Source organism: Ascaphus truei, chromosome 13 (genome assembly GCF_040206685.1).
Source record: "Ascaphus truei isolate aAscTru1 chromosome 13, aAscTru1.hap1, whole genome shotgun sequence".
Lineage (NCBI taxonomy): Eukaryota > Metazoa > Chordata > Amphibia > Anura > Ascaphidae > Ascaphus > Ascaphus truei.
This window is the reverse complement of record NC_134495.1, coordinates 44,902,612-44,925,739: the sequence shown is the minus strand read 5'-3', so window position 1 is coordinate 44,925,739 and position 23,128 is coordinate 44,902,612. Positions and strand designations below refer to the sequence as shown.

Genomic DNA, 23,128 nt, shown 5'->3' with positions numbered 1-23,128 from the left:
CCAACAATTCATCCACTCTGGGCATGGGGTACGTATCGAATTTAGAAACCGCATTTACTTTTCTAAATTCTATACAGAACCGTGTAGACCCATCCGGCTTAGGGACTAAGATGATGGGGCTACACCACTCACTAGTGACCTTTCTATCACCCCCAATTTGAGCATGTTTTCTAGTTCTGTTTCTACTACTCCTTAATTTTTCAGGAATTCGGTAAGGTCTGTTTCACTTTCTTACCTGGTTCCTTTTCGACATGGTGTGCAATCAGATGTGTTCTCTCCATTGCCAGGGAAAACACATCAAAACTTTGTTCCACCATCTTTTGTGCCTGTACTTTCTGTTTCAAGGCCAAATTCTCCCTACAGTTGGACACTCTCCTTTTTCCTGCCAGTGTCTACTTGTGGTCTCAAGTCTAACTCCTTCTCTCCTATTGAGAAACTCTCTTGAGCTTTCCAGGGCTTCAAAAGATTTATATATTTTTTCTTTGCTTTTCCCTGGCTGCAATATTTTGTAGTCTATGGGTCCTACTTTTCGTGCTACCTCAAAGGGTTCTTGCCATTTTGCCAACAACTTTGACTCTGTAGTCGGAAGCAGAAGCAAAACCCTATCCCCTGGCTGAAATTCTCTTGTGCGAGCTCCTCTATTATAATTCCTTTCTTGTGTTATTTGTGCCTCTCATATATTTTCCTGGGCAAAGACCCCTAGACTTTCTAACCTTGCTCTTAGTTTTAATACTGTACGGCATTATTTACCCTTGGTATTTGTTCTTCCCACATTTCTTTTACCAAATCCAGGATTCCTCTTGGTTTTCTTCCATAAAGTAACTCAAAGTTTGAAAACCGTGTGGAAGACTGGGGGACTTCCCGAATGTCAAAGAGAACAGGTGGAAGCAGTTCATCCCAATGCCGTGTCTCAGTGGATATAAATTTCCTAAACATTAAGCGTCTTATTAAACTGTTCGACTAGTCCATCTGTTTGCGGATGATAAACAGAGGCCCAATTTTAACAGAACAGAGACGTCCTTGATGAGCCTGGACATAGCGTTTGTTCCCTGGTCTGTTAAAATTTCAGTAGGAAACCCCACTTTGGAGAAGTGGTTTAATTAGTTTAGTCACTAAAACCTTAGCGGATGTTGTTCTCAATAGAATAGGTTCTGGGTACCTTGTAGCATAATCTATTATGACTAGTATATACTGGTACCCTGCAGCACTTTTTTTCCAGGGGACCCACAATATCCACACCTATCTTTCAAAATGGATCTCTACTATTGGGATAGGCACCAAAGGGACCTTGGTGTTCCCCCTTTGGGGCAACCATCTGACACACAGGACATGAGTCACAGAAGTCCCTTACCGCTCTATAAATTCCTGGCCAATAGAACCGTGCCATGAGGTGGATTCAGGTTTTCTCCCTTCTCAGATCTGAACAAGGAAGAGTATAAGCTAAACGTAATACCTCTTTTCTATAGGGTCTTGGCACTAACCGTTGCATTTGTATCTTTTGAGTTTGCTTCTCTTTCTCAACTCTGTATAAGAGATCGTTATGCAACTCAAAATGAGGAAAAATACTGACCCCCTGTGGGTTTATTACTTTCTTGTCTACCACTTGGTCATACACCCGGCTTAAGAAATCGTAATTATTTTTTTGTTCTACCAGAAAATTTAAATTCCCCCGACAACATCTCGGCCTCCAATGAGGGAGGGTTATCTACTCCCAGCCCATTGTCCTGTTGGGGAACACATTTCAGACTAGTTTGGGGTGCCTCTAACTCTTGGGTGGTACCAACTCTTACAACATGGGGGGGACCTTCTTTTTTTTTTTTTTTTCATTCCTGCGCTGCTTTTTGGATTTTCGGAGGTGGAACCTGGAAGGAAACAGCGCTGGGTCAGTAAAAGGGAACAATTCCCTCAGTGTTATCTCTGTATTTCTCATCGCCTGGGGCCTAAGGGACAAAACAGAATTTGTGAATAATTCTTCAAAGAACCTCCAATCCCAACCTAAGATCACTGGGTATGGGAGTTCTTTGGCGACTCCCACTAACAAACCCTCTGAGCGGCCTCCCACTGTTAGTTTTTACTCCTTGACATCCCCATGTATACATTCAGTGTGTACCTGGGCCGACCCTTTAAATGTATCCAAGGCAACCAGTTCCTGCTGTACCAGTGTCTGACTACAGCCAGAATCCACCAACCCCTGCACCTTAATTCCTTCTACTTCCAAAGATATGAGGAATTTAGTTCTGGCAGGGTCTGTCGCCTCCCCCAGGGTCAAGTAGGCGTGAGAATATATACAGTCCATGTGTTCAAAAGGTAGCAAAAAACTGTCTTTTTTTTCCTCCGCAATATTACCAAGATATGCCGTTTTCTCAGCTGCTCGACTGCAAAAACTCTGACACAAACCCTTAGTCTCTCCCGTCTTGACAACTGTAACCTGCTGCTGTCCGGCCTTATTACCTCTCACCTTTCTCCCCTACAATCTGTCCTAAATGGTGCTGCCAGAATCGCTCTACTCTTTCTGAAATCTGTCTTAGCGTCTCCCCTGCTGAAATCCCTCTCCTGGCTTCCTATCAAATCCTGTATCACACACTCAATTCTCCTTTTCACTTTTAAAGCTTTACACTCTTCTGTTCCTCCTTACATCTCAGCTCTAATTTCTCGCTATACACCATCCCGACTCTTGCGTTCTGCTCAAGGATGTCTTCTCTCTACCCCTCTTGTATCTAAGCCCTCTCCCGCCTTAAACCTTTCTCACTGATTGCCCACACCTTTGGAATGCCCTTCCCCTCAATATCCGACTAGAACCCTCTCTATCCACCTTTAAGACCCACCTTAAAACAAACTTGCTTAAGGAAGCATATGAGTAGCTCCATGGCCGATAATTAAACGCCTCATACATTAATTTTGGCCCCTTGCAGACGCACTTACCAGAACGCCCTCCTACTGTCTCTGTACGTTCTCCCTACCAACAAATTAGATTGTAAGCTATTCGAAGCAGGGACTCCTTTTCTTAAATGTTTCTTTTATGTCTGAAGCACTTGTCCCCTTTATGTATTATTTATATGATTGTGATGTGTATTACTGTTGTGAAGTGCTATGTATATTAATGGCGCTATATGAATAAAGACATACATACGTCGGGACATGTGACCCGGTTCACCAAAGACAAATCACACTATGGGATCTGTGGCAGACACCAAACCCTTCTTGCTTCCGGAGTCTCTTTTAGGCCCCCATGGGACACACCCCGGTAGGGCCTGGTTGGCGTGTACTATGTCCCATATTGAAGGCAACCAGAGCCCTCCATTTGGCCAGAGCCTCTGCCTGGTGGAGGAAAATTGCCTTTTCCAAATGTACTGGATTTCTTTAAGGGCCACCCTTTTTCCCCCTAGGACCATGGGCACGGGACTGTTCTGCAGCCAAAAAGTTCCCCATTAGTTTGGAGGCTTCAAGGAGGGTCTAGGCTGAATGGTGACAACCCCACTCCCTTCCGCCTAGGGGCAAAACCCGCAAAAACTGTTCTAGGGCGACAAACTCTGTGACCTAAATGGAGCTCCGGCTCTCTGGTTTTAGCCAGCGCCAGCAGTAGTCCTGTATACGTTGGGGTCACATACCTGGGGAATACCGCTCTTTTCGGAAGCGTTATCGATAGGTGTCCTCTGTTATCCCCATTCGATCCACGATTGCCACCTTGACTTGGGCGTAGTCGAGTGCTGCGGTATTGTCAAGGGCGCGATATGCTGCCCGTGCTTCTCCTGTTAACTGCGGGGCCAGGTGGTTGGTCCAGTCCTCGGGCTAATATGAAAAAAATGCGACTCGCTCAAACGTGATAAGGTAAGCCTCTGTCTTATCATCAGGTCCCATTTTCAGCAGCCTAACGGCAGGTCTCTGATCTCCAGTGCCCAGGCGTTTGTTGCAGCTCCCATCTGCTGTACCAGCTGCTGGTGGGCGTGTCTGGTGAGCTGTTAGCTGTAGGAAAAACTGCTGCTTTGGGGCCGGGTTTTCAGCCTCTCGCTGCTGTTGGGCGGCAAGTTGCTGCAGTATCTGGAACTGCTGTTGCTGTGCAGACCAGTTTTCAGCCTCATGCTGCTGCTGGGCAGCCTCGTTTTCAGCCTCTCGTTGCGGTTGGGTGGCCTGTTGCTGCAGTATCTGGAATTGTTGTTGCTGTGCAGGCTGTTCAGCCCGTTGTGCGGCCTGGTTTTCCACCAGATACTCTATCAATTTTTCCATCTCAATTTTGATAACGTGTGGTGTGTTCTATATACTGACCAGAGGAGGCGCTCATCCCATTTCGGACACCATATGTGATGGAGTGGCCTTGTCGGTATGGTCAGAAAAGAGCTTACACACCACTTTCTTGCAATGCTTTATTTTCCTTACCAGGGAAGCAGGCTGTAGTTGCACAGAGAATAATGCAATGTAAGTAAATGGCATCAGTCTGCAACAAAAACAATAGTCCTTAGTTCCAGGTACACAACAGGAAGTTCAGGCTCTCCCCTCAGCCAGGCTCTCTGCAACCTGTTTCCTCACAGGTTGAAAGCAAAATGACAGCCTGGAAGAAATCTGCTGTCTTCCTTTTAAACCTCCCCTTTTCATGCAGCTAGCATACCTGCCAGCGAGGGTGTGGTTCTTTTGGTCTGCTAAAGTGAGTTTTTTAACCTCTTGTATACTCCCTCACAGGGACCAACACTATAGGGCTACACCATTCGCTGTGGGACTCATTGATCACGCCCAATTCCAACAGGTCTATTATCTCCCTGTCTACAAGGTCTTTTCAGCCTTCTGGTAATCTGTAGGGGCGGGACTGTACTTTTACACCAGGATTGAGACCTTTGTCAAAGGCCCCAGGGCTGAAACGCGTCAGATGATCCATCAGATGTTTGTTGAATAAACCTTTGAAGTCACAATCCACGCTGTACTCCGCTTTGTTCGTTGGCTGTGCTCCGCTTTATCTCCCGCTATTGCTGGAGGACCGTGCCTGTTACTTATGCAGGATTGCACGCCGAGTTGCTGCCTTACACGGAGGGGAGACGCGCCAATCAGCTGACCACTTCCGAAAACGCCGCCCACACGCTGGAGACGGCGACTTCATCGAATACACCAGGAGCTCAGCCGGCGTAGAGCCTACCTCACAGCCTCTACCGATCATCGGGGAGAACACCGCCGGTCAGGTGACCGCCCCACTTGACTTCCAGTCATAACGGGGTTGGCGGTGCAACGATTACTCCTGGGCTGTAGACGATCGGACTCTTGCGCTATCGCTCCTCCACAAACCGTGAGTTACACATGCAACAATTGGTGCCCTGAGCTGGGCCAGTTGCTTGTCTGAAACTTCTTATATCACACACGTGTAAACTTCATTGGCAGTGACTATCATATTCAGCTCTGAGGCACCTAAGAGGATTATCTTTATCCTGTTCTATCTTGCCTCTGAAGGAAGTCAGGAAGAGCCAGATCTGGAAAAATTCCCCATATCTGTCAGTTCCCCATCCTGGTCATTTCCCGACCATGACTTGCAGTCTATTAGGCTGATTAAGGTTACCTCGAGACCGAGCCTTTCTTAACCAGTCGTCTTTTTCCGCACGTCTCTGTTTACGCGTCTTCAGGACGCGGTGTCTATGGGGAAAAAAATCTCTGAAGGAAAAGGGAACAAGTGCCCGGGTTTCTTCGGTACCGGAGAAGTATGCTCCGTACTGTATGAGCAACGGCCAACAATGTTCCGAAGTAAGGCCAGTCTCGGCCAAGTAGAACAGGGGCAGGTAACCAGGCAGCATCTCCTACTAACAGTCTAGTCTCTCGATCATTGATGCGGAGGAGGATGTTCGCCGTCGGGTATTTTTGTATCTCCATGGATACATTCGATATTCCATAGAGAGTCATAGGATAGTTGGTTGTTTAAAATTAGGCCCTCTAGGATCAGGTGTTTTTCCAGATCCCGATTCCACCAGGGCATTTATGGTTTTCCCCTCCACCGACGCTGGGACCAACCACGGATCGTGGTCCCCTCAGACGCCATGGCAGTGGTTCTGCTATAGGAACATCTTCTCCTGAGTCAGCAAACGTGGTCATTAGCCGGGCCTCTCAACAGGGATCGGCATTCGGACCTAGCCACTGTGGGATGGGATCCTCCCTTCTGTTTGGTGGTGGAATTCTCTCCACCGGTTGGGTGATGGGAGTCCAGGCTCTCGGGGAATACTATAGTGAAAAAAAAGAAACTAAACTACAAACCAAGCGCTCAACCTATTGTGAATATAATGTGTGCAATAAATTATAGTGAACAACAAATAATAAATGATCATTTTAAAATTGTGACAATTATTGTATCCAAACTGTGTAAGGATACCACTAGACACAATAGTCCATAAACCACCAGATTAGGGGAGGGTATAGGAATGGGCTGCCTAGGACTACAAACACGCTATTCCATATAGCTATAAACAAATGTTAGTACAGAGAGTGCGCCAAGGACTTTGCTATCAAGTGCGTAAACCTGATATGTTAGTCCTGTTTTTGGAGAAATGGTTGGTGAATGTCCACAGTCTGTCCTCCTGTTTTCCTTCCGATATCCAGATATCTGTAATCACAGAGAACAGGAGACCATTGCGCAGTATCCTATGTATATCGAAACCTCATCCACACAGCTGCTAGGTACTTACATCTAGATGGATAGAGGCAGGCCTTGAAAGGTATCTTTAAACCGGAGGTCTGTGTCTCTCGCAGGGTTGTCTTTGGTTCCCCAATTGCAATACTCCCGCTCCACAGATGGCAGATCCGCCCAATGGTACACAAAAGATAACATGCCAGATAGTGTGGTACAGTACAATTTAATAAAACAATAAAAAGATCAACAGTATATGCACTCACATGCTAGATGATCTTACTGCACGATTTACAATGTGCCGTCCGCAAGCATGAGGGGCTTAACCGTGGTGTAGAGGCTGGATCCCGCGTGTATCTCTTCCTCGCGGCCGCAATTCAGAGCGCCGGGTCCACCTCAGATGACGTCACCGCCCACAGCAACCTCCTCAGCTGGTACTGACATGTAGCAATGCGTGCAACTAGGCTCCACCCTACGCACGTTTCGTGACTCCTGACGTCACTTCCTCAGTGGTAATGGAGCTTTGGTGCTATGGAGTGCTATTTAAGCAAACCTGACTGGCCCGAACTTAACCCTGATAGGATAATTACTCCTGGAGGGGTGTCTGGCTGATTAACTAGAGTGCTAATGTTAACATTGCAAGCTTCTATCCTTCATAGCAGCTGTATCACAGAATGACTATAATGAGATTATTATAACATAACATATCATGAAATACAATCTTCACACATTACTGTATATAGTAAAACAAAAGCATAGATAATACAATTAAAACAACTAATACATTTAAAATAAATATAATAAAACATCAGTGTACCTAAGACCATTATAATATTTAATAATTAATTACATAAAATCTACTATAATAAACTCTATTTAAAATCGATAGAACTACAAAGAGTACCTATAAAGTGTATATAGGACTAAACGAACAGAGGATCTCGGAATAAACTCACCATCCTTAGATGTCTTTAATGTAGAGAATTCAAATCGAATATAACAGGTGCTATATTTCCAATTAAGTCTTTCATAAATTGTAAGAGTTCCTTTACGGTCTACCTGTTAGAATGCCCCTGTGGGCTACAATATGTAGGGCGAACAGGTAGACCACTAAAGAGATGCTTTGCGGAGCACGTCTACAATATAAAAAGGGGTCTCGAGACACACAGTGTCTCGAATCACTTTAAAGTAAAACATAATCAAAACCCAGAGGGATTGGTCTGTAAGGGTATAGATTGTCCCAAACAAAATTGGAGAGGGGGAGATAAAATCAATTTAATATCCCGGCGAGAAAGCTATTGGATATATACCCTTAAAACATTAACTCCAAACGGTCTAAACATCGAGTTTGACCTGGCATCCTTTCTGAGGGATAGTTGATTGGATATCAAACATAAAACAAAAATTTCTCAGCCAATCTCATAAATCCTCTCCGAGTCCTCTGTTCGTTTAGTCCTATATACACTTTATAGGTACTCTTTGTAGTTCTATCGATATTAAATAGAGTTTATTATAGTAGATTTTATGTAATTAATTATAATGGTATTAGGTACACTGATGTTTTATTATATTTATTTTAAATGTATTAGTTGTTTTAATTGTATTATCTGTGCTTTTTGTTTTACTATATACAGTAATGTGTGAAGATTGTATTTCATGATATGTTATGTTATAATCATCTCATTATAGTCATTCTGTGATACAGCTGCTATGAAGGATAGAAGCTTGCAATGTTAACATTAGCACTCTAGTTAATCAGCCAGACACCCCTCCAGGAGTAATTATCCTATCAGGGTTAAGTTCGGGCCAGTCAGGTTTGCTTAAATGGCACTCCATAGCACCAAAGCTCCATTACCCCTGAGGAAGTGACGTCAGGAGTCACGAAACGCGCGTAGGGTGGAGCCTAGTTGCACGCATTGCTACGTGTCAGTACCAGCTGAGGAGGTTGCTGTGGGCGGTGACGTCATCTGAGGTGGACCCGGCGCTCTGAATTGCGGCCGCGAGGAAGAGATACACGCGGGATCCAGCCTCTACACACCACGGTTAAGCCCCTCATGCTTGCGGACGGCACATTGTAAATCGTGCAGTAAGATCATCTAGCATGTGAGTGCATATACTGTTGATCTTTTTATTGTTTTATTAAATTGTACTGTACCACACTATCTGGCATGTTATCTTTTGTGTACCATTGGGCGGATCTGCCATCTGTGGAGCGGGAGTATTGCAATTGGGGAACCAAAGACAACCCTGCGAGAGACACAGACCTCCGGTTTAAAGATACCTTTCAAGGCCTGCCTCTATCCATCTAGATGTAAGTACCTAGCAGCTGTGTGGATGAGGTTTCGATATACATAGGATACTGCGCAATGGTCTCCTGTTCCCTGTGATTACAGATATCTGGATATCGGAAGGAAAACAGGAGGACAGACTGTGGACATTCACCAACCATTTCTCCAAAAACAGGACTAACATCTCGGGGAATACTGTTTGTGGCGTCCTCCCTTTGGTGATCCAATGGCCTCAGATCTGGGATGGGTGTCTCTGTGAGAGTTTGTACTAGGGCCCCTCCAGGATGGAAAAGGGTCATACGATTGGGTTGACTGGACATCCCAAGCTGGCGGGTGGTAGACCCCTCTATTCTCTGCTCCCCTGCCTCTTGCATCACCGAAAGCAGCTGGTGTTTGCGCAGACTAATCCCAGCTACCCTCTTGGCTGTCGTCTCCGAGAAAGTTTTCCATCAAGCGGACCGCTTAATTTAAGGAAGTTACAGCATGCCTTTTACCCAGGAGCAGGATGAGGGGGCCAGTATCTGTATGAACTGCTCGAGCACAAACTATTCAAGGATCTCTGCCTTGGTATGCTTCTCTGGCTGTATCCACCTGGTACATAAGTCTACTAAGCGGTGGGCTATGACCCGGGGTCGGTCTGTTTGTGTATTTGACCATCCGGAACCGCTGTCGGTAGGTCTCTGGGGTGAGGCCTAGGCGATCCAGAATAGCAGCCTTTAGTTGCTGATAGTCCATGGCCTCGTCTGCCGGAAAAGCCTGGAACGCTGCCTGAGCTTCTCCTATGGAGGATTGGAGCCAGAGTCGTTACCCAGCGATCAACTGTCCAGCCATGGGCTGTGGCTACCCTTTCAAAAGTGCTGAGGAATGCCTCTGGGTCTTCTGTTGGCTTCATTTTAAGCAGCATCACCGGTGGGTTATTTGGAATCTCTGGTCTGACTGAAGCTGGACCTAGAGCCAGCATTTGGAGGAGCTTTTGTGTTTGCTGAGCGTGCATCTCACCTCGCTGGGCTTGTCGCTCAGCTTGCCGGACCTGCATCTCATCTCGCTGGGCTTGTCGCTCAGCTTGCCGGACCTGCATCTCATCTCGCTGGGCTTGCTGATGCAGTAACTGAGAAAAAAAAAATTCCTACATTTTTGTTTTAATGTGTGGCCCGTCGGATACAGGGGCCGTCCGATCCCACTTCTGACACCACCTGTGGCTGGACGCCCTGTAGGCGAGGTCAGACAATAGTCCACACGTGCAGTTTCAGGTTAAAGCAAATGTTGAGTGGTTTTATTTCTTCACAGCATAACTAAACATTTGGGCAAAACAAAAATGTATAAAAAAAACACCTACTTCCCATACGGAGGACTTGCTAAACACTTCAAGCCCTATTTATCGGTCTGGTTGGCTTTATCCAGTTCCCAACCCCTAAATATGCACCACAATAGTCATGGAACTATATCAAAGTTCTTACTGTGTCTTTGTGTGGGATTCTCTGTCCCTTAGATAGAGGGTAGGAAATCCATATGGATAGCAGCTTGTACAGGACAGCTCTGTAGTCTGAGTCAGCCACCTTCTACAGGCACTAGTTTCCTTATCAAGCTGGTTCAGAATAGATACACAGGACAGACCAAGGAAAATAGATACATACAACACAAATAAGCATACACCCACAGGATAATAGATACACGCACACACAAAGTGGAGAACAGATGCCCACCGGACAGACACACACACACACACACACTGAAGAATAGATAGAAAAGGGCTGGCAGACATCAACTCATACACACCCATGAGAACAGCTACACATTGGATAGATGGATGCACAAACAGTTGAACAGATACACACAGGACAGACACAAAAAGATACACACACAGGACAAACAGACATACACCACAGGACAGATATACACTGGACAGAAAGACACACAGGACAGATTGAGAGAGACACAGGTGAATAGACACACACGCACACACACAGTAAGATACAGTATACACAGTGGAGAACTGATCCACACAAGAAAGAAAGACACACCATATTAGAATAGATATATACATAGGACAGACACAACACGGGAGAACAGATGCAGATAGACACACACACACAGGAGATCAGAGACACAGACACTGGGGCACACATGAGAATGGACACACACGAGAACGGATGCACATACACACACAGGAGAACAGAGACACACACACCACAAGAGAACAGATACACAAAGGACCGACAGGCACCACTGGAGAACATAGATACACACACACACACACAAGAACAGGTGCACACATAGTGAAGAACAAATACACATAGGACAAACTGATATATACCACAGGACAGACACAAACGGGTGCACACAGGATAGAGCGCAGGAGAACAAATACAAAAATACACACAGGATCACAATGGCACACACATACACACACACACACACACACAAAAACTGATACATATAGGACAAACAGACATACCACAGGTCAGATACACACACAGGACATACACACAGTACAGACAGTCACACATCCCAGTAGAACGTGTGTGTGTGTGTGTGTGTGTGTGTGTGTGTGTGTGTGTGTGTGTGTGTGTGTGTGTGTGTGTGTGTGTGTGTGTGTGTGTGTGTGTGTGTGTGTGTGTGTGTATATGTATGTATGTGTATATGTATATATACATGTACATATACATATATATACACACACGAACAGAAGCACAAGAACACACAGATGGTGGAGATCAGATATACATGGGACAAACCGACACATTGCACAGGTCACAAACACACACCACAGAAAAGATGAGAATGGACACATACACACACTAGGAATACAGACACACGCATACCACATTAGAACAGATACAACACACAGGCCGAACAGATACAACACACAGGACAGACAGACACCACAGGAGAACAGAGAGACACACACACACCACAGGAGAACAGAGACACACACCCCACAGGAGGACACACACACCACAGGAGAACAGACACACACACACACACCACAGGAGAACAGACACACCACAGGAGGACAGATACACACACACACACACACACACAGTCACTGACTCAGTAGGCTGGAATGGAGGATATGTGTACCTTCCAGCACTCAACCAGTTAACCTGGGGGGAGGATGATATGTGACAGATGAGAATTGCATGCACCTGCAGCCTAATTAAGCAGGATTCCTGAGAGACTGCAGGTTCAAAAGACACAGGAAGCTGGCAGACTGGGAGACCGTTTTCCCTCAGAGAAGGGGGGGAGACAGAGGGGCTCCCCAGTTACCGGAAGCTGGTTAAAGAAGCTGGTAGAAAGTGAGAGACACTGCCGAGAGGGCTGTGCTGAAGAAGTGACATCTGGTTACAGAGGAACTACAGGAGTTTCTCTGAGCTCACGTAGAGCCGAGTTCCCCTGAGGAAAAAAAAGGAGGAGACATTGTGCTGAAGCAGGGACATCTTCTCCCCAAGAACTAAAGATAAGCAAAACCCTTTCTATTATAGGCAAAGACTGTTACTTTATTGCCTATGCCAGGGCATGTTTTAGCTGGGAATCAGTATAGTTGGCCAGCGGTCTGTAGAGAGGGCTGAAGAAAAGTCAGTTAGTTTCCCTAACGGGAATAGGATTTGATTTTATTATTTGGTTTTCTTAAAGGGACGGTGGGCCTGTTGTATGATCCCTGTAAATAAACCCCTGCATAGAAAATAGTGTTTCCGACCTTAAATTGGGACAAAAGAGACCTGCAACGTGGTGTGGGCATCACAATATGGTGGAGAATGCGGGCAGTCCATAAGGCACCGAGCAGCGGAAACTGTGGGTTTAAAGATAAATGCGGGGTTTTTAAATGGTCGCCTAACTGAAGTGAAAAGCAAGCAAAGTCTGTCCTACTGTGTAGGATCAGTTGTGCTTACAGCATACACAGAGAATGTGTGAAGTATGGATGCAATAGCACACCGAGGTCAGTAAATGAAGATATGTTAAGACACTGAACTCATGCAGAGAAATTTTTATTTTGCTGAAATTAGTGAATTTGCAGCTAGCAAGTGCTGTGTATAAAGTTTGCCTCGTCAGGTACAAAAGAAAGTGAAAATGGATTTCTGCAAAGATGTTGCCCTAAGAATAACCAAGACGGTTCAAACATTGTAAAGCAAGTCCAACGTGTAAAGTCTGCCCTGTCGGGTGTGGGGGAAAAAAAAATGATGATGGTAACTCATACCCGCAGATAAATTTAGCATGCTGGGCCTGTCAGGAAGTAGGTCACATGGAAGATGTGTATCCCCAAATTTTCAAAGTCAAACAGCTGCAAAAGCAAGCAACGCATTGTAAGCGCAAGCAAGATATGGACGCTGATACCAGTGAGTGTGTGCCCAGTACTACTGATGTCTCTGGAGCTAATAAAGCAAAGAGAAGAAGAAAAAGAAAAGTATTTCTCAAGTCACAGAGGAAGTGACCGAACCACTTGAACCTGCGATGTCAGAAAGGCGCCGAGATGTGCTGCAGACCAGAGCGATGGGCAGAATCATCATGGGAATGGTGGCAAAGAAAAAGGAGGAGCAAAGGGAAGCTGAATCCTTGATCCAGGATAAAGAGGCCTTAATTTCTGCACTCCAAACTACACATCGTGATTGTGAAGTCTTGAAGGAGCAATTGAATAGGGAGCGAGAAGCGAACGCCGAGGCACAAAGGTGTATACTCCCAGCTATACAAGAATACGAAGCTTTGAAGAAAACAGAGCGTCTCTTATGGAGTGAGTTGGAGGTGGTGAAGACTAGTCTGGAAAAGGCCATCTCAATTGCTACCATGGAGAAAAGTAGAACAAGTCTGACAAACTGATTGGTAACCTCAAACAGAAATATAAGGAGGCTCTACAAGAGGGCCACAGTCTAAACACAGAGCTGGGTGTGTTGCAGGAAACCCATGAGAATGCCCTGAGTGATTTAGAGACTGTAAAGAAAGAGAATGCAAGTCTGAAAGAAGAAAATTCAGATTTGTCTGACCAGGCTAGTGAAGGAAAGGAGAAGCTTCACCAAGCAGAAAAAATTAAGGAACAATTGTCCCTGGAAAATTTTGAAGTACAGGCAGCACTGCAGAGCCAGCTTCAAGAGCTGGGTGTGCACCTACAGGAGGCCTAGGAGATGCAGTGGGTCCTGCAAGAATAAAGTGTCCAGGCGGCTAACCAAGTACAAGTGCTACAGGAACGACTGAGTACCCAGTGTGTCCCCACAGAGCAGTATGAGGAGCTGAATGCCACGCTGCGTGTCACCAGAGCATCACTGGAGGCGGAGCTTGGATGTCAGGTGACTATATGAGAGGGAGCTCGAAAAGGTCCAGAAACTGGAGCAAGAGCTGGAGAAGCAGAGAGGCTGTTCCATCCCCATGAGTCTGTACACCAAGGAGAAAGAGGCCTGGAAAACAGAAGCGGCAGCGACCCTGGTGATGAAATCTGCAGAGCTCCAAAATATGAAGGATGCGCAGATGCAAACTCAGAGCAAGCTCCGGGAAGAGGTGAAAGCCCCGAGAGGGGACTTGCAGGATCAAATTGAAGAGCTGCAGATGCAGGTTGCTGAGCGCAATATACAGCTCGCCGAGAGGGAGGAGGTATCCATCCGTCAGGTGGCCTGCCTGACATTGCGTTGTTAAACCGAGATGGCCGATATCCACAAGCGGCTGGACCACATGGTCAATGAAGGGGCCCAGCTGCAGCTGGACAAGGTCAGGGAGGAGCACCAGCAGGTGCAGGTCAAGAGTAGAGAAAAGGAAACAGAGTTAAATCTTGCTCTGAATCAGCTGACAGATGTGGAATCGCGACAACTTCAAAGAAGCTGAACTAGCAGCTGCACGGAGTGAAAAAAGACATACAGAAGGGCAGCTTCAAGACCTGAGGAAGGACCGTGAGTCTGAGTGTGCTGGCCGCAAGATGCCAGAGAACAAAAGTGCGACCTGGTGGAGGAACTCAAGACTCTGGAGACTGAGCGGGACGCTACTTTGGACTTGACTTCTGCCCAGCAGGAGGTTTTTCAGCTGAAGTTGGAGGGAAAGGTATTGGCCCAGCCCAAGCGTCTGTATCCCACAGAAACATGCCCTTGAAGACAACGGTACCGTGAGAGCTGGGGACACTGCTCAGTAAAACAACAAGATTACAAAGTTTGAACCGCCTGAGCAAGTGAGGTGCTCCAAGAGGCGTGACTGCAATACCTTTGCAGTACTACAGTCTACTTTCCACAAGGCACAGAATGGGAAGGCCAAGTGGCGATGGAGTAATACAGTAAGATTGTCCAGCGACACTCCCAATGGAGTAAGTTAAGAAGTCGAGACAGTCCCAAGCCTACGAGTCGGCCAACTGTAATAGAGAGGCGCCATGGGGTGCACATAGGGTTAATAAGAATCCCGCACAAGTTGAAGTACTGAAGATAAAGTGAGAAATCCAACACTGAAGGTACGCTAATGGAGAAAGGTCCAAAAGCCATCACCGCTAAAGCAGAGTTTCTGTCTTCACAAGAGAAGGCCAAACAGTCACTGGCGAGTGAACGCAATGGGCTCTACTACAGGGTAAGGGAAACTCTGAACACAAGAGTAAGAAGACAGATGCATCTTCAGGATTTGCAGATCAAGGTTACAGAGTGGCATAGAGTCCTGGCAGAGAGAGCTGATAGACGGCAGGATGCTCGGGAACCTTTGCAAAAGGGGACACAACAAAGGCAGAGCTTCAACCCTAGACTCAGGCCGCACAAGATAAAAAAGTAGCGAAGGACCAGTCTGCAGGCCCAGAAGGCCTGGTAATTGTCCCGAAGGGAAAAGTTTTCAACTGGGAAAAGACGGAAAGAGAGGACGTCTTCGGTGTGGGTGCACGATAATCATGCACTGGTCGCTCAAACAAGTAGGAATGAGCTGGGGGGGGAGGAGGATATGTGACAGAGGAGAACTGTATGCACCTGCAGCCTAATTAAGCAGGATTCCTGAGAGACTGCAGGTTCAAAAGACACAGGAAGCTGGCAGACTGGGAGATTGTTTTCCCTCAGAGAAGGGGGGAGACAGAGGGGCTCCCCAGCTACCGGAAGCTGGTAGAAAGTGAGAGACACTACCCAGAGAGCTGTGCTGGAGCAGTGACTACAGGAGTTTCTCTGAGCTCACATGGGGCCGAGTTTCCCTGAGAAGAAAATGAGACATTGTGCTGAAGCAGGGACATCTTCTCCCCAAGAACTAAAGATAAGCAAAACCCTTTCTATTATAGGCAAAGACTGTTACTTTATTGCCTATGCCAGGGCATGTTTTAGCTGGGAACCAGCATAGTTGACCAGCGGTCTTTCGAGAGGGCTGAAGAAAAGTCAGTTAGTTTCCCTAACGGGAATAGGATTTTATTTTATTATTTGGTTTTCTTAAAGGGACGGTGGGCCTCTGTATGATTTAATCCCTGTAAATATACCCCTGCATAGAAAATACAGTGTTTCCGGCCTTAAATTGGGACAAAAGAGACCTGCAACGTGGTGTGGGCATTACTATATATATATATATATATAGTGAATAAATGAGAACAAGGCACTCCGTCAGGTAGATATAGGTGGGTGCTAATCCTATATAAATCAAATAGGCTATACGATACCGTGTAAGCAGATATCAGAGGCAGCACTCCAGTAGATAGTCAAAAAAAAGGTATTTAATGTGACATATAAACCAACGTTTCGGTCCTCCTGTGTGGAGGACCGAAACGTTGGTTTATATGTCACATTAAATACCTTTTTTTTGACTATCTACTGGAGTGCTGCCTCTGATATCTGCTTACACGGTATCGTATAGCCTATTTGATTTATATAGGATTAGCACCCACCTATATCTACCTGACGGAGTGCCTTGTTCTCATTTATTCACTATATATATATATATATATATATATAGTAATGCCCACACCACGTTGCAGGTCTCTTATATATATATAAGAAAAGGGGGAAGAGAGAGCGCACACCCATAGCGTAAAATTGTAAAATTTAATGAGGGGAAGGGAGGGAGGGGAATAAGAATTGCACTTACATAGGTACAATATAAAAAAGCATTCTGTGATATATAATCACCACCATCCGGTTTAGAACTGCAGCCTCATGGTCTGTGCAGTCCCAGGGTGACTATTAGTCATTAACATCTTTTGTGAGTCTGAATTATTGTCTGAGTGCTACTTTAGAGGTTTCTTTTTCTTCTGTGTTTATATATATATATATATATATAACAACACAAAAATTAAGTAGCGCTAAAGAGGATGTGAAATAACCCTAATAAATGATAAATTATAATAACATATTTAAAATATTAAAATAAATTAAAATTACCACAATTTAACCTAATAATATCTACAAACCATAACGTGATAGTGAAAAAAAAGGAAAATCCAAATTGAATGTTCCACTCAAACAAAAAATCTAGAGAGAAATATAGTCCCAATAGAAGATCCAGGGAGCGTCTTTGCAGCTTTAAGGGGAGTGGTATAGCCAACCACTTTTGGAATCTATGAACAAAAAACAAACAAAAGCGCAAGCTCCCTAGCACGTAACTGAGTAGAAAATAAGGTACATTTATTTAAAAAATCAGCAACCCATAAGAATGTGCACTTACAGGATTTTAAACAGAACCATTCGTGGGAGAGAAATCTCTATTGTGGTCATCTGCGGTGGTAGGGTGAGTCCCAGGTTTGCAGAGTGGATGTAAACAGCCCAGGTTCACCATGAATTGGCAGCAAGATATAAAGGCATCCAATGCCTGCACGTAGAGCGTAGAGCTTTGACGTCATCGCGTTTGTGTTGGTGTATTTGGAGTCCCTGGCTTCCCTGCGCTCCGGCTGGCGGTAATTTCAAGTGTTAGCAATCATTGTATGAGGGACCAAAAGACGTGCAGGCATTGGATGCCTTTATATCTTGCTGCCAATTCATGGTGAACCTGGGCTGTTTACATCCACTCTGCAAACCTGGGACTCACCCTACCACCGCAGATGACCACAATAGAGATTTCTCTCCCACGAATGGTTCTGTTTAAAATCCTGTAAGTGCACATTCTTATGGGTTGCTGATTTTTTAAATAAATGTACCTTATTTTTTACTCAGTTACGTGCTATGGAGCTTGCGCTTTTGTTTGTTTTTTGTTCATATATATAAATATATATATATATATATATATACACACACACACACACACAGCCACAGCTCAACCCCGTTATAGCGTGATTGGCTACAGCACGGATCTGCTTATAAAGTGGTGTGAGCGTGGCTCCCGTTTAAAAAAAAAAATTGGGGGGTAAGGGGGGCAGACATTCAGGATTTGCTGAGAGGAATGTTTGGCTACACACACACAGGTCATTTGTTTTGTCTGGGCCATTAAGGGTCAAAGGTCACTTGTAATTCAGAAATCATTAGTCAGTGGCTGTTCTTTGCTGGGTTCCCATGGCTTACTAGTCACCCATGGCAACCTGGGCAAGACATGCTGTGCTGTCACTGGCTTGGCAGGGAGCCTACTTTTCTTTACTTCCAGTTTGCATTGATAACTAATGGAGCAACTGCTCTCAGAATTACAATGTAAATATGTACACACAAATGCATTTTCACATGCGTTAAGAAAAATAGCTGGCAACCGTGGAAAATCTGACAGCAAGTGTACAGCGATTTTTCCAGGGTTTTAAGTGCAAGTGGGGATCTGTACTGTCATAAGTGCAACTTTCTAAACACATTTTAAAGTAGGGGCTACGATGAGTTAGATAAACATTGTCTGATCAGACATCATTTAAAGATTACAATAAAATGGTTTCATTTAGCAGCACATTCTAGCCGGGAATTCTTCACTGCCTCTGTGTAATTTTGAGCAGCATTAGGCAGTAATGAGTTTAAGCTTATTGGAAGTCGTGGATAGCCGAGTCAAATCACTCACTTCAGTTTTTGTTGAGACCTAACGTGCCCCAAACCTACACCTTGCCTTGAAAAAATCATCAATTACAAGAATGACCGGCCCCAGGGAGTCAATGTAGGGAGCTCAATTTTGGAAGTCATCTTGCACAAGAAAAAAAGCTGGCATTCACTGACAATCACTTCAACATTCAACACACACACACACCTCTGTTTCTCTCCCCTCCGGGAGATCCACTGCATTGCTGCCGTGTGGTGCTGAGGCATACTTCTAGGTTCAGGACAGCTTAGCTGATCTGCTGTGTAGTGGAGATCAGGACAGGCTTAGATTCTTCTCACTGGTGCGTAGCGCCTGCAGCAATAGTGGGCTCCAAGGAGTCGGAGGTCAGCCCCCACTATTGCACTCTTTCTCCCCCTGCCCAAGGACTGATACTCAGACAGGGGTATATTCTGAACAGGATCTTTATTGTATGGCATACACTGCAGATCTTCTTACAGCGATGCATACCTCTGGATGGTGCTTTGCCCCTGGTAGTATAGGGCAACACTGTGACTGAGTCTGATGTTCCCTCAGTCCAAAGACTGAGGGCGAGCACGCTCATCCTGCCATAGGAGAGACTGACCGCTCTTTGCTTCCTCTCTCTTCCAGAGCAGAAGCAGGACTACAACTAAATTTGGTAGTCCCCTAATTAGGATAGAAGGGGCGGGCTCATTGTCTATACCTATTCCTGATAGGCTTACACAGGCCATGAGTCACAACCTTACTCCTGTCCATCATAGAGGAGCATGGGTGGGGGCACAAACCCATAGAATTAACCCCTTACAGCCTGCATCTAGCAGGACTTGCATAACAGGGTGGGGAAAGACAGGTAGAATATACGTACCCTGTTACACATAAATACATATACACACACCTCTCCCTCCCCGCCCTCCCTCCCTCCCTGTACCTCCGCTGGAGGGGGAGGAGAGAAGGGAGCTGGTTCCTGCCCGGCTTCTCCTGACTCCGTGAGATCCTCAACCCCGCTCCCCCCCCCCCTCGCAGAATCACAGCTTCTCTGCACAGCACACAGATCAGCTGCTGCAGATGCTGGGTAGTGCTGCCGCTGTGATGCCGAGTTCAGGGAGAGCTATCCCAGCTCTCCCCCTCCGGCGGATGCGAACCCCTGATCGCGGCAGCCATTTTTGTTTTTTCAAATAGTGATCCCGATTTTATAACGCGGTCTCATTCTGTGCCCCCCGAGCACCGCATTATAACAGGGTTCAGCTGTATATATATATATATCTTGACACCAACTCCCCAGGCTTATTATTATCATCATTTATTTATAACACGCCAACATATTCTGTAGCGCTGCTGAACAATAGGGTTGGAGGACAAAAACAATAAAATAATAAACATACATTGTTACAGTATGTAAGGAGCACCCAAGAAGCTTATAATTTATAAGGTAGGGTAGCTGGAAACAAAAGGTACAGGGGGATAAGATGGTTGCTGTGTGTTGTTTGGCTGCTTGAAGGAGCTGGCGTTGGAGAAGTAAGTGGGATTATGCAGAGGTACAGATGTGAAGATTGAAATGCTTCAATATGCATCTGAAATATTTTATCCAAGACCAATAACAGAGCAGCTGCAACAGCAGCAAATGGCTGACACACTTTGGCAGCCACCACAGACTGCTGCCTTCAGTGAGATTCAAGTGTTATGTCCAAGATAGTCTGAGGTAGAGTGAAGGTATAGATGCTCCTGACGCTACCTCCTGAGTTACTGCATTACTAGGCTGTAGCCAATCATAGAGGAGGAAACTTCAAGCCCTCTAACAACTTCCTTGCTTTCTCCCTGCTTATCTTTTTTTATTCTCTCTCGGCTCCCCAGGGTGTGTTAAACCCTGCTGAGAAACACTGCTTTAGAGGATCCCAATAACTCTTTCTGGGTTTCTCTAATCTGTCCCACAATGTCACCAGAGTACTCCTGGAGTTGTTTCACATACCAGATATGGGTACCTTTTACCACAATGTCACATCTAAGGGAATAAGATGATACTGTAAAGGAGAGATTGAAATACTCTTACCCATTTATATCAGGATATAAACAAACAAAATAATATAAATATGATTTCAAATCACAGTAGGTTACTGAAAAGTTTAGCTCCAATGGCATTTACAGCACACACATGCAATGTCAGGGATTCTCTCGCAATATGTATTCTTGTCTGATTCCCACCACAATGAGTCTGGACATCCATTCTGTTTGGCATTTACTTAGTTCCTGGTATTGGATGTGGGCTCCCGGGTGCCATTTCCGAGGGTCAGTTATAAATCGGTGACATTTTTCTGCCAACTTAACCCACTGTGTTCCTGGAAGCACTAGACCATTTCAGTTACCAAAACCTATTTCAATAGTTGCAGAAAATATCGATTTAAAAACTTAAATTAACCCGAGTTACTTTAAATTGACACAGTACTGCTTTAGCTTACTGTACATTTCATTTAGGATGTGATTTATAGTAATTGAAATGTTCAACCAGTAATGTTAGATTATGTTTATGCTATTAATTAACTTCTTTTGACACAGTGCTTTTATTTCCCACAGATAAATCCATGAGCAGAAGTACACCTGCAGGGTGGCACACTCCTCTTTGCTCACCAGATTCTTTAAATGAAGATACCAGTCTTGTTAAAGGTGATCAAGGAGCAAATTACTTGAGGCAAAATAAACCAATTAAGAGACCGAGGAAAGCTGTGAGAATTATGGCTAACGAATCGGGCTCATGTGAAGAAGGAACTCCCACAGCTTCTCACATTTATACTGCCAGAGAAGATACAGATATTGAGTATGCATCTACTGATATTAAGAATTGGGACAAAGGAGACACTAAAAACTTGTCAGTAATGAAGTATGAGTGCAGTGAATGTGGTAAAAACTTTAACGATGAATCGGCTTGTATAATTCACCAAAGAACACACGCTACAGAAAGGCTGTATAAGTGCACTGAATGTCAGAAATGCTTTACTAGTAACTCCGCTCTTGTTAAACATCAGACAACTCATGAGGGAGTGAAGTTGTTTCCTTGTTCGGAATGTGAGAAACACTTCTCTTGTAAACCATTTCTTTTTAGGCATCAGAGAATTCACAGAGCAGAGAAACAATTTTCGTGCTCTAAATGTGGGAAATGTTTTTCCAATAACTCACAACTTGTTAAACATCAAAAATCTCACACAGGAGAGAGACCATTTGCTTGCTCTGAATGTTGGAAAAGTTTTTCCCGTAAGTCATATCTTGTTAAACATCAGATAATTCACACAGAAGAGAAACCATTTGTTTGCTCTGAATGTGGGCAATGTTTTTCCCGTAAGTCATATCTTGTAACACATGAGAGAATTCACACTGGAGAGAAACCATTTGTTTGCGCTGAATGTGGGAAATGTTTTTCTCAGAGCTCAACGCTTTTTACACATCAGCGAATTCACACGGGAGAGAAGCCATTTGTTTGCTCTGAATGTGGGAAATATTTTTCCCAGAACTCAAATCTTGTTAAACATCAGATTTCACACACGAAAGAGACTACTTGCTCTTAATGTATGAAATGTTTTACCCACAGTTCAGAGTTTGTTAAACCTCAGAGACACCACAGAGAAAAATGTATAGCATTAAAAATTGTACTTTTGGAGTGATGTATTTTTGCTCTCAAAGTTCAAGACATTAAGGTCCTTTATGTGATGGAAAATGCCCTTAAATAAAGGTTATGCCTAGCCTGCGCTCTCTGCCTATCAGGTACCTTCATTTTGGAGTGAAGTAGAAGTAAACATTTATTTACAATAGGGTATAGCTTTTTTGTAGACTGTATATCCTTCCTCCAGTCACATACACCAAAGGCCCCCTGCAGTGTTTCCTCTGTCCTGTACCTGGTCGCTGCATGTCCCCTGATAAGGTCTTTTGATGCTTTCTCAGAAAAAGTGGCACCCTTGGTTAGGGAATCATTAATCCCTTCCGGTCTTGATTCCCTCTTATTTTCACATTTCTGTTGTGTGCGAGCAAGCCCTGTGTGTGACTGAAGATCATCAACCACCCCAAATGTCCCAGTTGGTCCAAAAAGCCTATAGGGAACAATGGGGCATAAAATCTTTAAAAGCAAAACTGCAAGGAGGGGAATTTTAGACACATGGGAAAGCCATTCACTTGTTCTGTTGTCTTTCCTTGGACATGCTGGACCATGCAGTAGCCCCCTACCACTGCACCCAGCTTTATATCCCCACGGACTGTAACTTCTCTAATACTGTAAGTTGTATTAACTTTTACTTCCCTCCCATATACAATTCTGCAGCAAGCAGCAATAAAATATGTTATCCATGTGTGTACTGTACCGCTCTTTATTAAATCTATTGTCATGACTGAA

At 44.8% G+C, this 23,128-nt stretch overlaps 1 protein-coding gene across 8 annotated transcripts in view; it reads left to right on the top strand.

The window, feature by feature from the left end:
• LOC142465293 (uncharacterized) overlaps nucleotides 1-23,128 on the top strand; it is a 40,148-nt gene extending 17,020 nt beyond the window's left edge. For all 8 annotated transcript variants that reach the window (XM_075569319.1, XM_075569323.1, XM_075569318.1 and 5 more), the window contains one exon: nucleotides 21,325-23,128. In XM_075569319.1, the coding sequence (XP_075425434.1) occupies nucleotides 21,325-22,310 (986 nt within the window). In that variant the 3' untranslated portion in view covers nucleotides 22,311-23,128. The remainder of the gene's footprint in view (nucleotides 1-21,324) is intronic.